At 54.1% G+C, this 16,791-nt stretch overlaps 1 protein-coding gene across 1 annotated transcript; it reads left to right on the forward strand.

Annotated features, from left to right (window-relative positions):
- Positions 1–1,398: 1,398 nt before the first annotated feature.
- On the forward strand, positions 1,399–16,066 carry LOC139833643 (uncharacterized). Its single transcript, XM_071823973.1, has 4 exons — positions 1,399–1,498; positions 1,582–1,920; positions 2,153–2,499; positions 16,004–16,066. The coding sequence occupies exons 1-4, from the start codon at positions 1,399–1,401 to the stop codon at positions 16,064–16,066; spliced, it is 849 nt and encodes a 282-aa protein (XP_071680074.1).
- Positions 16,067–16,791: the final 725 nt, after the last annotated feature.

The following is a 16,791-nucleotide window of genomic DNA, read 5'->3' on the forward strand; positions in this document are numbered from 1 at the left end:
TCGGTGCACCACTTAAATTAAGGATGAGATTAGTGGTGCACTAATGCAGAGTTTGTCGATAAGATTGGGCCGGCCATTAGGTATACTCAAGCACTCAACCACGAAACCAACACATGCAGTTAAGGGAAACAAATCATGCGCTAAATGATCTACACTATATGACATGATTTTAGTGTTGTCTGAAGTTATCAGGCTTCATGGGTCGGAAAATGTCGCACCGGTTCTTGCCTTGTTGAATCAAGTACAGACAAAACCGTTTTCTAAGGACTTGGGCACATTTGAAAGTACGTGTCTCGAGACGGTGATGCCGACAACAACATCGGCAGCAGCCGAAGAAGGTTCCGGAGCAGGCCGGGTGAGTTCTCCTTCTTTTTCTTGTTTGATTCCTTTTCTTTCCTTACTTTTATGCTTATCTTTTCTCTGTTTATCCGGCTAGGGCCCCTATCAAGTTTGCCCAGGGCGGCGGCTCCCGGCAAGCTCCACGCGTCGTGTCGCCGCTTCCGCGCCAGAGGAGGGAGCAGACGCCGCAGCCTTCCTCGCGCGCACCTACGCCGCCGCCACCTACGGGTACTCCGCCTCCCGCAGGGGCACCTTCCTTTGCCGTGCCGCTGGCCTCAGCGCCTGATCGCGGCACGCGGGCCGACCCGCCGCGGCAGCCCGACGCTGGACGATATGTTCCCGCGCCGGACACGTCTTGGACCCAGCCGGCGGGGCCGGGCGGGGCATGCCGCCTTCAACCGGAGCCGGAGCCCGTGGGGCTGCTCCTGGAACCGGAGCCGGCAGGGCTGCGCCGCCCGTGGCCGGAGCCGGCACCCGGCCCGGCGTGGTGGAGCTGGATGAGAGCCGGAGGGCGCCCCGGCGCCGGAGATGACCGCGCCGGCTGGGCCATCCGCTGCGCCCGGAGCGACGCCACCGCCGCAGCCGACGACAGAGGAGCCGGCCAGGCAGGAACTGGCGAGGGACGAGCCGGCGCGCATGGAGGGCGCCGACTCGCGTGCGCTGGTGAGGACGGAGACCCCATCGGCGTCGCCGCAGGGCCTGCATGTGGCCAAGGGCGCACTTCTTCTTCAGGTGCCGTCCGCCTCCGACTCCAGCCTCGGCTCGGCTGCCACCATGGAGCAGGCGTGGCTCCGCGCCGACTCCTACGAGGTGACCAGCCGGGAGGGGAACCCCGGCCAGGCGTCGGTGGAGATGTTCTTCTCCAGCCTGCAGGCCAACCTCAAGGCCAGGGCAGCCGAGGCCGCGGCTAATGTTGCCAAGGTGGAGGAAGCCGGCAAGGTAAGCTTCGTCCGTTTTTGATCTGATTATTATCTGGTAGCCCTCCGAGGCATGGGCCGGCCGCTGAAGCCGGCACGGGTTTCGCCTGTGCGACTGACTTTCTCTTTTCCTTAGGCTGTGATGGACCGGCGCACCACTCTGTATAATCGTGCCGTCACCCATTACCACAAGGCCAAGCTGGACCGGGCCGACTTGGCCCGCGAGCTGGAAGCCGCCAAGGGTAAGCTCTTGCTTCTTTCGACTCGATGTCTTATTTTCTTTTTAGTCTTGGTTGGCTGACATTTCTTTCCGGCCGCCTCGCAGTTGAAGCCGCCAAGGTCCCGCAGCTGGAGTCGGATCTCCGAGCCGCTCGCGCCCAGTGCGCCGAGAGCGAGGAGGCGGGCCGATCCGCCGCCGGCAAGCTCAAGCTGGCTGAGCAGGAGTTGACGCGGCTGCGCCTGCTGGAGCAGAACCATCTCGCCGAGCTCAACTCCCTCAGGACGGCGGAGAAGGAGAAGGTGGATGATCTGAGCCGGCGGCTGACGGAGGTGGAGAAGCAGCGGCTTGTGCTGCAGGAGGAGGTCACCGCTAAGTCCACGGAGCTGACGGCTACCGCCAAGCGCTGGACCGACGAGTTTAGCGCGCTTGATCGCGGCTTGGCGGGTGAGTGCATCTCTATGTTCCTTTCCCCTTTGCCGGCTTTCGGCTGTCGGCTGCCGGCTTTCGTTGGCGATCGGCGGCGAAACTTCTTTCTTCGCTATCGCCATCTTCGGGCTGGTGGCAGTCGGTTCTTGCCGGCTGCCGCCAGGCTTTTCCTTTTGGCTTAGGACTTCGAAAATTTGCATTTTTCAGCTTATTTCGGCTTTGATGGTTTCTGACTTGCTCCTTCTTGCAGCGGCCTTCCCGGAGACGCAGGACGCGGCTTTAGCAGCCGTTGGCGTCGCGCGCGACTCCAGGAGGCGGGAGACTGGCGAGGGCAGCTCAGAGTACTTCTCCATGGAGGACCACATGGCGTCCATGGCTGCCCGCATCGAGCCCATCACCAAACTCGGCTGGGAGCTTCGGAAGGCGGCTGAAGAGCTGGTGCCGATGCTGTGGCCTGAAGAGGCGGTGCCGCAAGATATCTCCGGCCTCATCTCCTCGATGGAGCGGGCGCCGGACCGCTTCCTCGACTGGAAGGAGTCGGCCACGCGCGCTGGTGCCGACATGGCGCTGTACTTCGTCCTCTCCTGGTACAACGAGGTGGACCTGGGGCAGCTCCAGTTCCGGCGAGCCGGCGTGGAGGACAAGCTCCCAGCCGATCTCAAGGCCGCCCGCCTTGCCCGAGCCAGCGCCATCGCCGACTTCGTCGACAAGGGCGCCTTCGTCGCGGACCCGAACCCTCCTCCATCCGATGAAGATTACATGGACGATGAGGAGGCGGAGGACGCGCCCGAGGACGACCCGGCAGCCGGCTCCGCTGATGCCCCTCCGGCTTAGATTTCCTGCTTTTCAGTTGTTCTTTTGCCAAGACAATTTATTAAATCCCCGGGATGCCGGGTGCGCATGTATGAATATTATCGCCCTTTAATTATGTCACACTTTAATGTGTTGGTTATTCATTTGTGTGCCGAGTTGCTTTCTTTCGGCTCGTTCGCTTTTTCCCATCTGCCCCACTCTTTGGCTGTGCTCTTGCCGGTCATACGTCCGACTTGCGATCCGTCGCCGGATCAAGAGCGGGCCGCTGGGTGAGGCCGACAGTATTTCGGTCGAACGAACTGAATTCGGCAATCCGGCACTTATATAAAAAGTTGCAAGTCAACTCGCTCTTACTCTTTCCCTTAGTCGTTTTTCGCGTGCCGGCTTCCTAGGCCTTACTCCCGCCAGCCGGACAGCCGGGTTGCGGTCTGTAGCTGGATCGGAAGCCGGCTGTCGGAAACCGGATCACGTTACTGAGCCGACCGCGTGAGAGGGTTCAAGCCAATTGGCGAAACAAGGTAAAGTGCGCGAAAAACTTGTCGGAAACGGCGCTCTCGGCGCAAGCTTTTTCATAACTCACAAAAGGGATACAAGGGATACATACATTCCTGCTCTCATGTGTAAAATGGGCGGAGTAACCTGACATTCCAGGGACGTTTAGTCTCCTCGTCAGCCTTGTCCGGCTTGTTTTTCTTAGCCTCTTGGGCATCTATGAGATAGTAGGAATCATTGCCTACTGCCTTGCTCACGATGAAGGGACCCTCCCATGGGGATGACAGCTTATCTTTGTCCGGCTGTCATTGGATCAGCCGGAGCACTAGGTCTCCTTCTCGGAATGCTAAGGGCTGGACCTTCCGGCTGTGATAGCGTCGGAGGCTTTGCTGGTAGATAGTAGATCTAGAAGCAGCCAGCAGCCGGGCCTCTTCGACCAGGTCAACTCCATCTTCGCGAGCTTCTTTGGCTTCGGCTTCTGTGTAGAGCTTGATCCTTGGCGCGTCGTGCTCGATATCAGTCGGCAGGACGGCTTCGGCCCCGTATACGAGGAAGAATGGTGTGAAGCCGACTGAGCGGTTTGTCGTTGTGCGCAGGCTCCACAGCACATTGGGCAACTCTTCAATCCAGCAGCCGGCTGTTCGCTCGAGCGGCTCCACCAGCCGGGGCCGGATGCCGGCTAGGACTAAGCCGTTAGCCTTTTCCACTTGTCCGTTGGACTCTGGGTGCGCCACAGAAGATAGGGCCATCCGGATCCCCATTTCCCTGCAATAGCGAGAGAAGATGCCTTGGGAGAAGTTGCTGCCATTGTCAGTGATGATGGTGTGGGGGTAGCCGAATCTTACAATGATTTCCTTGAGGAATGTGACGGCTGTGGACCCGTCCAGCTTCTTGATTGGCTTGGCTTCGATCCACTTGGTGAATTTGTCAATCATCACCAAGAGATGTGTCATGCCGCCTCGCGCCGTTCTGAATGGGCCTACCATATCCAAGCCCCATACGGCAAATGGCCATGTGATGGGGATGGTTTTCAAGGCGGAAGCCGGCTGGTGTCTCTGCTTTGCGAAGCGCTGATAGCCGTTGCACTTCTTCACCAACTCTTCTGCGTCTCTGAGCGCAGTCGGCCAGTAAAAACCGTGCCGGAAGGCTTTGGCCACTATGGCTCTGGATGAGGCGTGATGTCCGCACTCTCCTTGATGGATTTCCCGTAGGAGTTCAATCCCTTCAGCCGGCTCGACGCACCGCTGGAACACCCCACTTACGCTGCGTTTGTACAGCTGGTGGTTGATGATGGTATAGGCCTTGGCCCTTCTCTCAATCTGCCTGGCCTGGACTCTATCATCAGGCAGCACACCGTCGGTGAGGTAGGAGAGGAATTCTTGTGCCCATGAAGGTACGCATCTTATCTCGAATACGCTGACCAACAGGGCCTCCTGCGTGGGAGCTTCCGGATTCGACTGTATGGTCGCCGGGTTCGGCTTGCTAGCCGGCGGGTTCGGCTTGCTAGCCCCCGAGTTTGGCGATGAAGCCCCCGGGTTGGACTGAGAAGTCCCCGGGTTCGGCGTGGTAGCCGGCGGGTTCGGCTTGTTAGCCCCCGACTTGGGCGATGAAGCCCCCGGGTTCGGCTGAGCAGCCCCCGGGTCAGCCGGCACGAATATTGAATCCGAGTCCGGTGACGGTATGATGGACGGCTTCTTGAGGACCGCCAAGGCGACACCCGGCGGAATGGCTTGCCGGGTTGAGCCAATCTTGGACAAGGCGTCAGCCGCCTCGTTGTTTGCCCGTGGCACGTGGTGGAATTCGCAGCCGTCGAAGAAGCCGGATAACTGCTGGACATGGAAGCGGTATGAGGCCATGTTGGCGTCCTTCGCATCCCAGTCGCCAGATGCTTGCTGTATGACCAAGTCGGAGTCGCCGAAGCAAAGTATGCGACGCACGCCAACCTCCTTGTTGGGGGGATAACCCCCGGTATGCCAAAGGCATGCCAAACCGGAGGGTTTGAGCCATCAAGATACCGGTTTAATGTTCTTACCGGAAGCCTAGTAGGAATCCGGGAGAGCAAGGCTAAGCCGGTATCCCCAAAGGGGTATGCCGGAACCCGGTAAAGAAGATACCGGAAAGGAGAGCCTGTCGGCAGGTCTGGTCAAAGATTCTCTTCAGAGCAAGAAGACAAGGATGAGCCAAGCAAAGTAACTTTATTCAGAGCCCTGGCGCCAAAGAGAGGGGTGACGTCCAAAGAAGCCGGAGGACATCAGCAGCCCTGATAAAAGAAGGCCCCGGTGTCATCTATGATTAAAGTAGCTTTGTACAGTAGCCTGTTAAAGTAGCTTTGTACAGTAGCCTGTTAAAGTAGCTTTGTACAGTAACTCTGTAAAGTAGTTTGTCCAGTCAAAGATGCCATTAGGGTTTCTTGCAGTGTAAGCCACCCTCTCCCCTATATAAGGAGAGGGGGCAGCCCATCTTCGCAGGCAAGTATGTACGCGTGTATGTAGGAAGGCAGAGCCTGTAACCTGTGTGAATCTATGAACATGGTGATCTAGAGGGAGTTCTTCCTTGTGTCTTTCTTCTTCAACTTCTGGCCTTGGCCAAGTTCTTGAGGAAACCATCCGGAATCTCTTCCCACCTGATCGCAAACCCTCCCCCGAATCCTCTTGCGTCCATTCGGCCCCAATCTAAGCCATCCTATGGCATCTGCTCGTTCACCACGACGACACTCCTTGGCCAGCTTCAGCCCATGAATGAGCGCTTCATACTCCGCCACATTGTTGGATGCGGCGAAGTGGATCTGCAGGACGTAGTCCAGCCGGTCTCCCTTGGGAGAGGTGATGACGATGCCGGCTCCCAAACCGTTGCGCATCTTCGAGCCGTCGAAGTGCATCTTCCAATGTGTGGAATCCGGCACAGGCGGCGTGCGCATCTCAGCCCAGTCGACGAAGAAGTCCGCGAGGATCTGCGACTTGATGGCTGTGCGTGGCTCGTAGAGGATGGTGTGGGCGGCTAGCTCCAGGGCCCACTTGGCAACCCGGCCGTTGGCATCCTTGCTGCCTATGATTTCCGCCAAGGGCGCTGTGGCAACCACCTTGATGGGGTGCTCTTGGAAGTAGTGCTTCAGCTTCTTGGCTGCCATGTAGACGCCGTAGGTGACCTTCTGGTAGTGGGGGTAGTTTTGCTTCGACTGGGAGAGCACTTCGCTAAGGTAGTAGACTGGGCGTTGGACCAGCTGCTCCCTGCCGGCTTCTTTGCGCTCCACCACCAGGACAACGCTAACCACTCGGTTGGTGGCTGCGATGTACAACAGCATCGGCTCCATTGAAGCCGGCGTTGCAAGGATTGGCGCGGTTGAAAGCACGCGCTTCAAGTCACGGAAAGCCTCATCCGCCTGCGGTGACCAGACGAATTTGTCCGCCTTCTTCATTAATTGATACGAGGCGGTGCCTTCTCCCCAGCCGGCTGACCAAGCGGCACAATGAAGCCACGCAGCCAGCAAAATTCTGGACGTCCTTGAGGCACTGCGGCAGTTCCATCTTCTCCAGGGCACCGATCTTGTCCGGGTTGGCTTCGATCCTCGGCGAGAGACGAGGTAGCCAAGGAGCTGGCCAGACGGCACGCCGAATGTGCACTTGGCCGGGTTGAGCTTCATCCGGAATCTTCTCAGATTGGTGAAGGTTCCTCTCAGGTCATCAAGGAGGGTAGTCGTCTCCTTGGTCTTTACGACGACATCATCCACATATGCGTGAACGTTTCTGCCGATTTGATCCTGCAAGCATTTTTGCATGCACCTTTGGTAGGTGGCGCCTGCATTTTTCAAGCCGAACGGCATAGTCGTGTAGCAGTAAGCCCCATACGGGGTAATGAACGAAGTCTTTATTTGATCATCCGGATTCAAAGGAATCTGGTGGTAGCCTGAATAGGCATCTAGGAAAGACAACAGTTCACAGCCGGCAGTCGAGTCTATAACTTGATCTATGCGCGGCAGGGGGAAGGGGTCCTTCGGGCACGCCTTGTTCAGGCTGGTGTAGTCGATACACATGCGCCAGGAGCCGTTCTTCTTCAAGACCAGGACCGGGTTCGCCAACCAGTCCGGGTGCAGCACTTCCATGATGAAGCCGGCAGCTAGGAGCCGGGCGATTTCTTCACCGATGGCCTTCCTTCGTTCTTCGGCGAAGCGCCTGAGAGGCTGCTTCACCGGCTTGGCTTCAGGCCGGACGTGGAGGTGGTGCTCAGCCAACTCCCTCGGCACACCCGGCATGTCTCTTGGAGTCCATGCGAAGATGTCCCGATTCTCACGGAGGAAGCTGGTGAGCTCGCTTTCCTATTTCTTGCTCAAGCCGGCACCGATGGTGACGAACTTGTCCGGCTGCGCCGGGTCCAGCAGGATCTTCTTGGTGTTGTCGGCCGGCTGGAAGTGAGTCGTCCCAGCCGGGTTGCCCGCAGCCGGCATGTCTGTCTGCGCGGCTTTGGCGAGGGCGACGGCGTCGTGGATGAGCTGCTTCTCGGTGGCGATGACCAGCGTCTGGGCCATCTTGGAGCTCTGCGTGGCGCAGTCCATGGAGCGGCGATAGTCGCCGGCTACGGTGATGACCCCCTTGGGGCCAGGCAGCTTCATCTTCAGGTACCCATAGTGGGGCACCGCCATGAACTTGGTCAGGGCCGGCCTGCCCAGGAGCGCGTGGTAGGGACTCACGAGGTCCACCACCTCGAACTCGATTCTCTCGGTGCGGAAGTGGTCCGGCTTCCCGAACATCACCTCCAGCGTGATCCGGCCGATCGGCTGGCAGCAATGGCCTGGCACGATGCCATGGAAAACGGTGGGGGTGGGGCGCAACTCGGCCTCCTGGATGCCCAGCTTGCGGGCGGTGTCGCGGTAGAGGATGTTGATGCTGCTGCCGCCGTCGATGAGGACGCGCGAAAAACGCACGCTGCGCCGGGTTGTGCCGATGGTGGGGTCGAGGACCATGGCGTAGCTGCCCGGCTTCGGCAGGACAGCCGGTGTATCGCGGCGATCAAAGGTGATGGCCTGCTCTGACCAGTTTAGGTACTGGGGGACCGGCGGTATGACCGCGTTGACCTCAAGGGAACGGCGCTCTTGGCTCGTCCTGTCCTCGGGCTCGGAGGTGAAGATGATGTAGGTGGCGTCTTCGGCCAGATATCGGCCGCCATGGTGCACTTGGTTAGCCTCGTGGTGCTCGAGGTTGGCGTTCTCTGCGCCGGCTTGTCCACCCGGCCCGCCAGCTGGTGGGGGCGGGGGGGGAGGCGGGAGGGGTTCACCGCTTGTCAGCCGCTTCATGAAGTGGCAGTCGCGGGTGAGGTGGTTGGAGGGGTTCTTGCCGCTGTGGTACTTGCACGGCGAGTCGAGCATCTGCTCAAAGGTGTACTTCGGCTTCCACTGCCGGTCTTGCTTCTGGCGGCGGCTGCCGCCTGCCGCATTGTCTGCCACGGCGGCTACGTGGGCGGAGCCGTACCGGCGGTCCGGCTGGTCGCTGTGACGCTTGCCGCGGTAGTTATCCCGCCGGCTGCCATGAGAGGCGCCGTCTGCCGGCTTGTGCTCAGCCGACTTGTGATGGTCCCGCTTGGAGGGAGCCGGTGCTGGGTCAGCCGGCGCCTTGCCGGCTTCTTCAGCCAGCGCGTATTTGTCCGCGATGGCCATCAAGGCGGCCATCGACTTGGGGTCACTGCGGCGCAGCTTGTGCCACAGCATGGTGTTTGGCTGGCAGCCTCCCATGAAGAAGCTGATGGCCTGGATCTCGTGCACGCCCTCGCAGGAGTTTCGCATCTCGCACCAGCGCGTCAGGTACGCGCGATCCGTCTCGTCCGGGCCCTGCTTGCACATCTCCAGCTGCTGAGGGCGACCCGGCCGGCGGTAGGTGCCGGTGAAGTTGCTGACGAAGGCCTCTTCGAAATCCAGCCAGCCGTTAATGCTGCCGGCTGGCAGGTTGTTGAGCCAGGTGCGGGCGGAGCCGACTAGCATCAGGGGGGAGTAGCGTACCGCCCACCGCTTGTTGCCCCGCGAGATGCCGACTGCGGTGGAGTAGTCCAGCAGCCAGTCCTCCGGCTTGGCGGTGCCGTCGTACTTGGGCGTGTCGCGGGGGAGCTGGAAGCCGTCGAGCACGGGCTCGTTGGCGATGCGGGGCCCGAAGCACTTGGGGCAAGCCGGCGCCTCCTCTTCCGCGATGCGGGATTCGACCAGCCGGTCGAGGCGGTCTCTGGCGTCGGTGGGCTCGATGCGGGGGCCCAGCCGGGAACGTGCCGGCTGGCGTGTGCCGGCTGCTTCTGGAGCCGGCCGGTGCTGGCGGCGGGGCTCGAAGTCTTGCTCCTGGTATCGGGTTGGTGGAGGCCGGCTGCGGCTGCTGCCGCTCGGCTGGTGGCTCGGCCGGCCCGAACTTGCGTGCGTGGCCCGGGAATCATGGCACCGGCTTGGTGCTGGGGAGGCGGACTCGGCCGTGTCCCTGGCGCCTTCCCTGTCATTGCCTGCGGCGCCACGAGCGTGAGAAGCTCTGGGGGCATTGACATACCTGGGGTCGGCGATCTGCTTGTTGGCTGCGTTGAGCAGCTCAGTCACCCGCTTGGTCTGGCGGCGTAACTCTTCGCCTTCAAGGCGGTTCAGCTCTTCTGCGGCGGCTTCTGCCGCGCGCATGTTCTTGTCGGGGGTGTTGTAGACGGGCAGCTCTGCGGACGGAGCCGGCGAAGGAGCGCCGTCGCGGGCGATCTCGGCGCCAAGGTCGCGGCCCCTGCGGCGGACGTGACCGGCTCGGCTTGGCTCGTCGCCGCCTGGAGTGAGGCCGTGGGCGCGGTTGTACTCGCGCTGGGTGATCTCCATCTGGCGCTTAGCAGCAGCCAGTTCTTCGGTTTGCTTGAGGAGGAGCTGGCGGTGCGCCTCCAAATCCGCCTCGATAGCGGTGGGGTCTCCGCCAGGCGTGAGCGGCGTGCTCAGCTTTGCCCGGACTTCGTCCAGCCGGGACGGTGGCGGTGGCGGCCTGGCGCCTGAGCCGGAGGCGTTGGGGTCGATGTTGCGCTCCAGGCCGGGGCCACGGGTGCGCGGGTTCTTGACGGGGGGCTCCTCGCCAGCCATCATGACTTGCACGACGGCGGGGCTGGCGGGAGCGCTGCTGCCGGCTCGCGGAGGAGGGCTAGCGCAGCGCAGCACCTGCCGCGGGTAGCGCGGCGGCGCGACGGTGACGACGTAGACGTCGTGGCCGCCGAAGGAGATGACGCTGCCGCCGGCTGGGAAGGGCCGGTCAGCGAAGCAGCCAGCGTTGTCGCTGACGCAGTCGAGGGAGCCGAATCTCCAGATCAAGCCTGAAGCGACTCGCTCGCCGGTGGTGATGGTGAGGCCCGTCCGGATGAAGACACCGGCCGAGGACGCTGAAGGCCCCACGGTGGGCGCCAAATGTCGTGGTATCGTCACGGCATATGCCATAGGGTGGCTAATCGAAGTGGTTCCTGAGGGATCTCACGGCGGTATCCGGATGCGGGTATGGGCACGAGCGACACGGCGACGTACCCAGGTTCGAGGCCCTCCGATGGAGGTAAAACCTCTACTCCTGCTATGAGTGTATATGATGATCACACAATACAACGGTGCTCCTAGAGCTGTGTCCGGCTGCTCCTGAGAGGCTAAGGGAGACGATGGTCTCTCTCACAGGGCAGCTCTGTAGGTGGGAGGAAGCAATAAATGATCGATCCCCCGCACGAGAGGGGGTAGTGCGGCTTATATAGGCGCCGGCACTTTACATATAAGACCCTATAGTTTACTGGCCGGCTTGGCCGGCTCCGGCTTCCGCTCCTTCCCGAGGCGGTGACGTCAGGAGCCGTTGAGGCATCGTGGCCTGTCCCATCCGGTCGCCTGCGGTCAGCGGTATGGAGAGGAGGTGTCCCTGTCGCCGTCAGCCACTGTAGCCAGTACGGATTGTCGTAAGCTCCGACGGCCTGTCCGGCGCGTGGCACTATTGCTCCACAGTGCCCCGCGCTTTACGGAAGATGGAGTCAGCGTGGACTTTAGGAACCCGGACCACCAACCCGGTTCCTTCCAGTGCAAGACTCGCCAGCCTCGAGTCGGTCTGAGGTACAAACCCCAGTCGGATATGGCTTGTAGAAGCCGGCCCAGCTACAGCATTGGTGGCCGTAGCCAGGCCGACTAGGACCTAGAGCCAGCCGGCTTCCGGACCAGCCGGCCACGGCGCCAGCCGGCTGCTCCTCAGCCGGCCTTTGCCGCGAGCCGGCCAGCGGCCAGCCGGCTGCTCCGCGTCCATTGCCCTATCCGGGGTCTTCCCCCCGACACCGGGTGGCCCACAGATGGTGATGAGGCATGTGGCCCATCGGGCGGCCCAGTTGCTGTTGATCATGAAGGAAGAAATCCGGCCCAGGATCAGTAAGCTGGATCCGCACCGACATTAGGAGTAACCCGGATCCACGGAGGCCCATGAGGAACCCGGATCCAGTACGACGTATATGGAAGGCGGATCCGTGACGTGCACGGCAAGATATTGTACCGTAGCTAGGCTGTCTGTAATCCGGCTAGGACTCTCCGTGTAAACCCTAGATCCGTGCGCCTTTATAAGCCGGATCCCGGGAGCCCTAGAGGCACAACCACAACTCATTGTAACAACGCGAAAGCGCCCAGATAATTCCAGACAAGCAGCAGTAGGCCCTGTCATCGTGCAGGTGTTCCGAAGCTGGGTAACTCGCGTACCACCGTCCCGTGTGCACTCCGCCCTATGGCCCCTACTTCTTCTCCCCCTCGTGAGGATCCCTCCTCCGAGGTACCGTCGATTAGGCAACGACACATACTAACGTCGTAACAGCAACAAGGCTTCGAGTAATGGCGGATATAGTATACTGAACTCAAAGTGCATGTGCGGCATGGGCCTACGCCTTATCGGTCGCCTGGAGGAGTGAACGAACATACCGCTGCGTGCGGTCAGCAGAGAGTGTGTGAACGACTAGATTTCTTAGTGCAGAAGACAGAGATAATAGTGTTCTCTCTGGTCACTGGGCTGGTTGCTTCAGTCGGCTGCTGCTAACCTTTGACATCAGTGTTGGAGTATGCCTTGTTGCTTGAGTGAGCTGCTACTTCGGTCGGTGCACCACTTAAATTAAGGATGAGATTAGTGGTGCACTAATGCAGAGTTTGTCGATAAGATTGGGCCGGCCATTAGGTATACTCAAGCACTCAACCACGAAACCAACACATGCAGTTAAGGGAAACAAATCATGCGCTAAATGATCTACACTATATGACATGATTTTAGTGTTGTCTGAAGTTATCAGGCTTCATGGGTCGGAAAATGTCGCACCGGTTCTTGCCTTGTTGAATCAAGTACAGACAAAACCGTTTTCTAAGGACTTGGGCACATTTGAGAGTACGTGTCTCGAGACGGTGATGCCGACAACAACATCGGCGGCGGAGAGGAATCAACCAACAAAAGGGAGATCAAATTAACTAGAGAAGACCAGCTGTAGTGAAAGCAAACAACATATAAAGGTTCTTCTTCTTCTCTAGCTTGGTGAATTGCATAGCGGACAGTATTCAGACTTTTCATTCGACGAAGTAAACTTTGTCATCTGAGTTGCATGTGGACATGTCTGGACGCCAGTTAAATCTCAGGATGAAGCATGTCTCTTCTCTAGATGCTTTAGTGAAGATTTTTAGCAAGTTGTACTCTAGAAACCACCATTAAGATTTTTGTTAGCTTTTACGGTTTATAAAATATTTACCATAAACATGTACAAATTACATAGATTATTATTTTTTATAGAAAAACAAGAAGGATCATTAGTTAATATAGTTTAAATTAACTAGAATAGAAGTTTATATAAATATATACATTAAAATGGTAAAACAAAGAATACAACCCACATATATAAACAATTTAATGTGGTTAGCTATACCAATTAAATAATAAAAATTGTACTCACTAGTAATACAATCCCCCATCCTGAAAATGTAGTGTATAATTCTAGTCAAAGTCTAAGTATATACAAACATGAAGATCTACAACTCCAAATCAGTACCCATAGTTACACCAAAAGATATATTTTTATAATATATTTATTCAACGTTGTGATTGTTGAAATTCCTAAGATTTATTTGGTATGACTTAGTAAGATTTGACTTTTGACCAAATTTAAATACCATGCATTTTGGGATAGAGGGATAAGAATTAAAAAAAAATTCTAAATTATAAAGGTTTGGTACAAACTATAATTAGTTGAATTCTAATTCCCAAGTTTGCATGAATCAGTATTGTGAACCATTTGCGCGGGACTTGGAATCCCCGATTACCGTTCAACGATCATGTGTACAAAGAGCAATTCAGACGTATTCAAACCTTATAAGACAAAAATAGAAATCATTGATCTATAGATCAATTAAGAACCTATAGCTGGAGCGAATATTTTGTTAGAATTCTAGCGGCGGAGAGGAATCAACCAGCAAAATGGAGAGCAAACCAGAGAACCGAGCTGCAGTGAAAACAAAAAAAAAATTGTGTTCTTCTTCTTCTTCTCCTCCGGCTTCATGAACTGCATACCAGACAGTGCGCATTCGGACTTTCCATTCGAATAAACTAAACCTAGTCATGTGACTTGCTTGTGGCCATGTGTGGACGCCAAGCTGAGGGCATGTTTCTCATCTAGATGTTTTAGTGAATATTTCTAGTAAGTTATATTATAGAAACCATCTATAAGATATATGTTAGGTTTTACGCTTTAGAAATATATTTATCATAAACATGTATGCAATACATAGATTATGAAATTAAAAAAACAAAAAGAAAATTGTGTTAAAGAAATTAGTATAAAGAGGATATGCTTTACAATGATATAACCAAGAATAGTACAACTAACATATATCATCTCATTGATGTGGTTAACTATACTAACTAAATAAAAGAAACTGTACACACTAGTAATACACTCCCCCTTTCCCAAAAAATACTATATAATTATAATCACGTGAAGATCTACAACGTCAAATCAATATCAATAGTTACACCATAAGATATATTTTATAATATATTAAATATAGTGATTGTTCAAATTCCTTAGATTAATTTGGTAGGACTTAGTAAGCTTTGCATTTTGACTAAATTTAAATACCATGTACTTGAGGACTGTTGGATTAACATTAAACATATTTTCTAAAATTATAAAAATTCGGTACAAATTGTAATTAGTTCATCCTAAGCCCTCAAGTTCCCAGTACTTGACGAGCAGCTTCTTCTCAACCTAACGATTGGTTTCCATGGAGTAAGACATATGGGGCTAGCAAAGGACCGGAGGAAGGCAGGTGACATTGTTGGAGTGCGCGTCACATAGAAGCAACAAAGGTTCACCTTCTGCTTGATGGGAGAGCAGGAGGAAGATCCGAGAAAAAATCACGACGATGACAGACGGCTCGCTTCACCGGCAAGGGTGAGGGCGATGTCGGCGCAGGATTGTAAGAGAGGAGATGTGCGGGGTGCCACCACCTCTAGTTTGTAGTCATGCCCAAGAGGAACAACAGATGTCTTCATTCTAGGTCCACAATTTGTGTGAACCGGTCTTGTGAACTATTTGCGCGGGACTAGAAGTTCTGGCTTACCGCTCAGCGCTCGTGTGTACAAAGAGCACGCATGCAATCCTTACAAGACAAAAAAGAGTTAGCAATCATCGATCTACAAATCAATTAATGGCACTATAGCTGTAGCGAATATTTAGTTAGAATTTTAAATGTGTATGGTTGATATATGTATAGTTACACTTTGCTTAACTTAGTCAGAGATATGGCTATGATTAATAAATAATGTTTCTCATTGAGTTACGGAAATTCAATTCGGCTCCCGGGTGCGTATGCTCCCTCTACCAGAAAAACATATTTCGAAATGTCAAAAAATTTAGATAAAAAATTATACATGTACATCTCCATAATGTATGTGCATTCGCTAAGTTTCATGAAAAACCAATATTTTTTGTGGCCTATGTAAAATGGAGAAACTTTATCTTGTGAAAAACATTATTTTTAGCACTGAATTTTGTCTTTTTTACACACGTCACATGATAAGTCGATTTTTTATGAAACGACTTTGTGAGCGCGTAGCATGTGAAGATGTACGTACAAATTTTTTGTTTCAATTTTTTTAAAATTTAAAATGTACATAAGATACATTTCAAAATATAGGGAGCATATGCACCCATTGAGTTATGGTTATCGTGCGTCACACTTTTAGCAGCTTATATTATTAATAATGTACTAGTCTATCAGATAATCGTCTATTAGACACACTTTCGGCACGCATGGTATGTCGATGAAAGTGTTGAGTAGGATACAAACGCATTAGATGGGTCTAAAGAAATAGCATTAGACGCACATAAGTCAACACTGAGAACTAGATAGAACAGGGAGGTGATATTTTGGCTCTGACCTATATGAACCTATTATGAAAATGTATATAAAACGAAATTCAAAATAGCAATTATATTGAAAGAAATTTCCACGTGTATAACTGGACATTCTATGTTTACACACATGAAAAAAGAACATTAATTTTAGCTGGCATGTGTAAAAACATAAATAAATGTCTCATAAATAATCATGTTGTAGCATCAAATAAATATGAAACATAAATGCTTTGTTTTCCGAAAACTTTTGCGTGAAGCATGGTCACAAGATATAACCAGTTCTATCCTGTCCAGATGTCCGTTTGGATTTCGTTCTGATTTCTGAACGATGGTATGTACTACTGGATTGCTTGCCACTGTCCAAGTCCAACGAGTACTTCCATCTTCAGACACATATCCAACATCTTTTGTTTTGTAGGGTTCAGACTTCAGAGTTGAGACCGAAACCGTCCACATATGCCCTGCTCGAAAACGGAGGTGAGAAACGGACATACTCCCATTTCAAGCGAGTGACCAATCATTGACCCCAAAGCATTCTGAATCCTGATCTCCCATACTAACGTCGTTTCACCAACAAGCCTTCGGGGTAGCACCTCTACTTGGTGAGCTTAGCATCTACCAGTTTATGGTTGTGATGGTTGTGGATATTACAACTGATTAAACACACGGTTAATACCACGACAAATACATGATCCATATCGAAAGGCCAACGATGATGTAGCCCTTGAGCCTACTACTTGTGATTTTCGGAGCGCCTTCACCTACAAACTTCGGAGTGCCATGACCTGCAATCTTGGAAGCTATATCATAGCAATGTTGTTCCGCTAAGAACTTAGAGTAAGTTTGTTTTGCCGCCTCTCTAATCTTATACCTTTGTGTAAGCTCTTCTAATAACATGTCATCTGTGAGCCGACCTCCTTGCATGAACTATACACTTCTAGAAATTTGTCCTAGAACACCACGTACCACTTGTATTTCTAACAAGACAGAGCATATGAAACATAAGGTACATAATTTGGCAACTAAAGCTCAGAATAGAATCATACATGATCATATAGGCACAAGCATCATCACTTTAGTCTACCAGATGTTGTGATCGTACTAAAGATTGCAACAGCTACTATGGTGTCATCCTACCACCACATCAAAGTGGGTGTAATCCTACCACCGCAAGTTTAGCTTCATTTGAGGGGTTAGTATATACCA

The sequence above is a fragment of the Lolium perenne genome, chromosome 7 (genome assembly GCF_019359855.2).
Source record: "Lolium perenne isolate Kyuss_39 chromosome 7, Kyuss_2.0, whole genome shotgun sequence".
Classification (NCBI taxonomy): Eukaryota; Viridiplantae; Streptophyta; class Magnoliopsida; order Poales; family Poaceae; genus Lolium; species Lolium perenne.

What these genes read in the sequence shown, in the direction of transcription:
- LOC139833643 (XM_071823973.1), top strand. Translation starts at nt 1,399, where the DNA reads ATGGACCGGCGCACCACTCTGTATAATCGTGCCGTCACCCATTACCAC. An exon ending in CGAGCTGGAAGCCGCCAAGG is followed by an intron (nt 1,499 to 1,581) that starts GTAAGCTCTTGC and finishes GCCGCCTCGCAG; the next exon opens with TTGAAGCCGCCAAGGTCCCG. An exon ending in TCCTCTCCTGGTACAACGAG is followed by an intron (nt 2,500 to 16,003) that starts GTGGACCTGGGG and finishes TTTGTTTTGTAG; the next exon opens with GGTTCAGACTTCAGAGTTGA.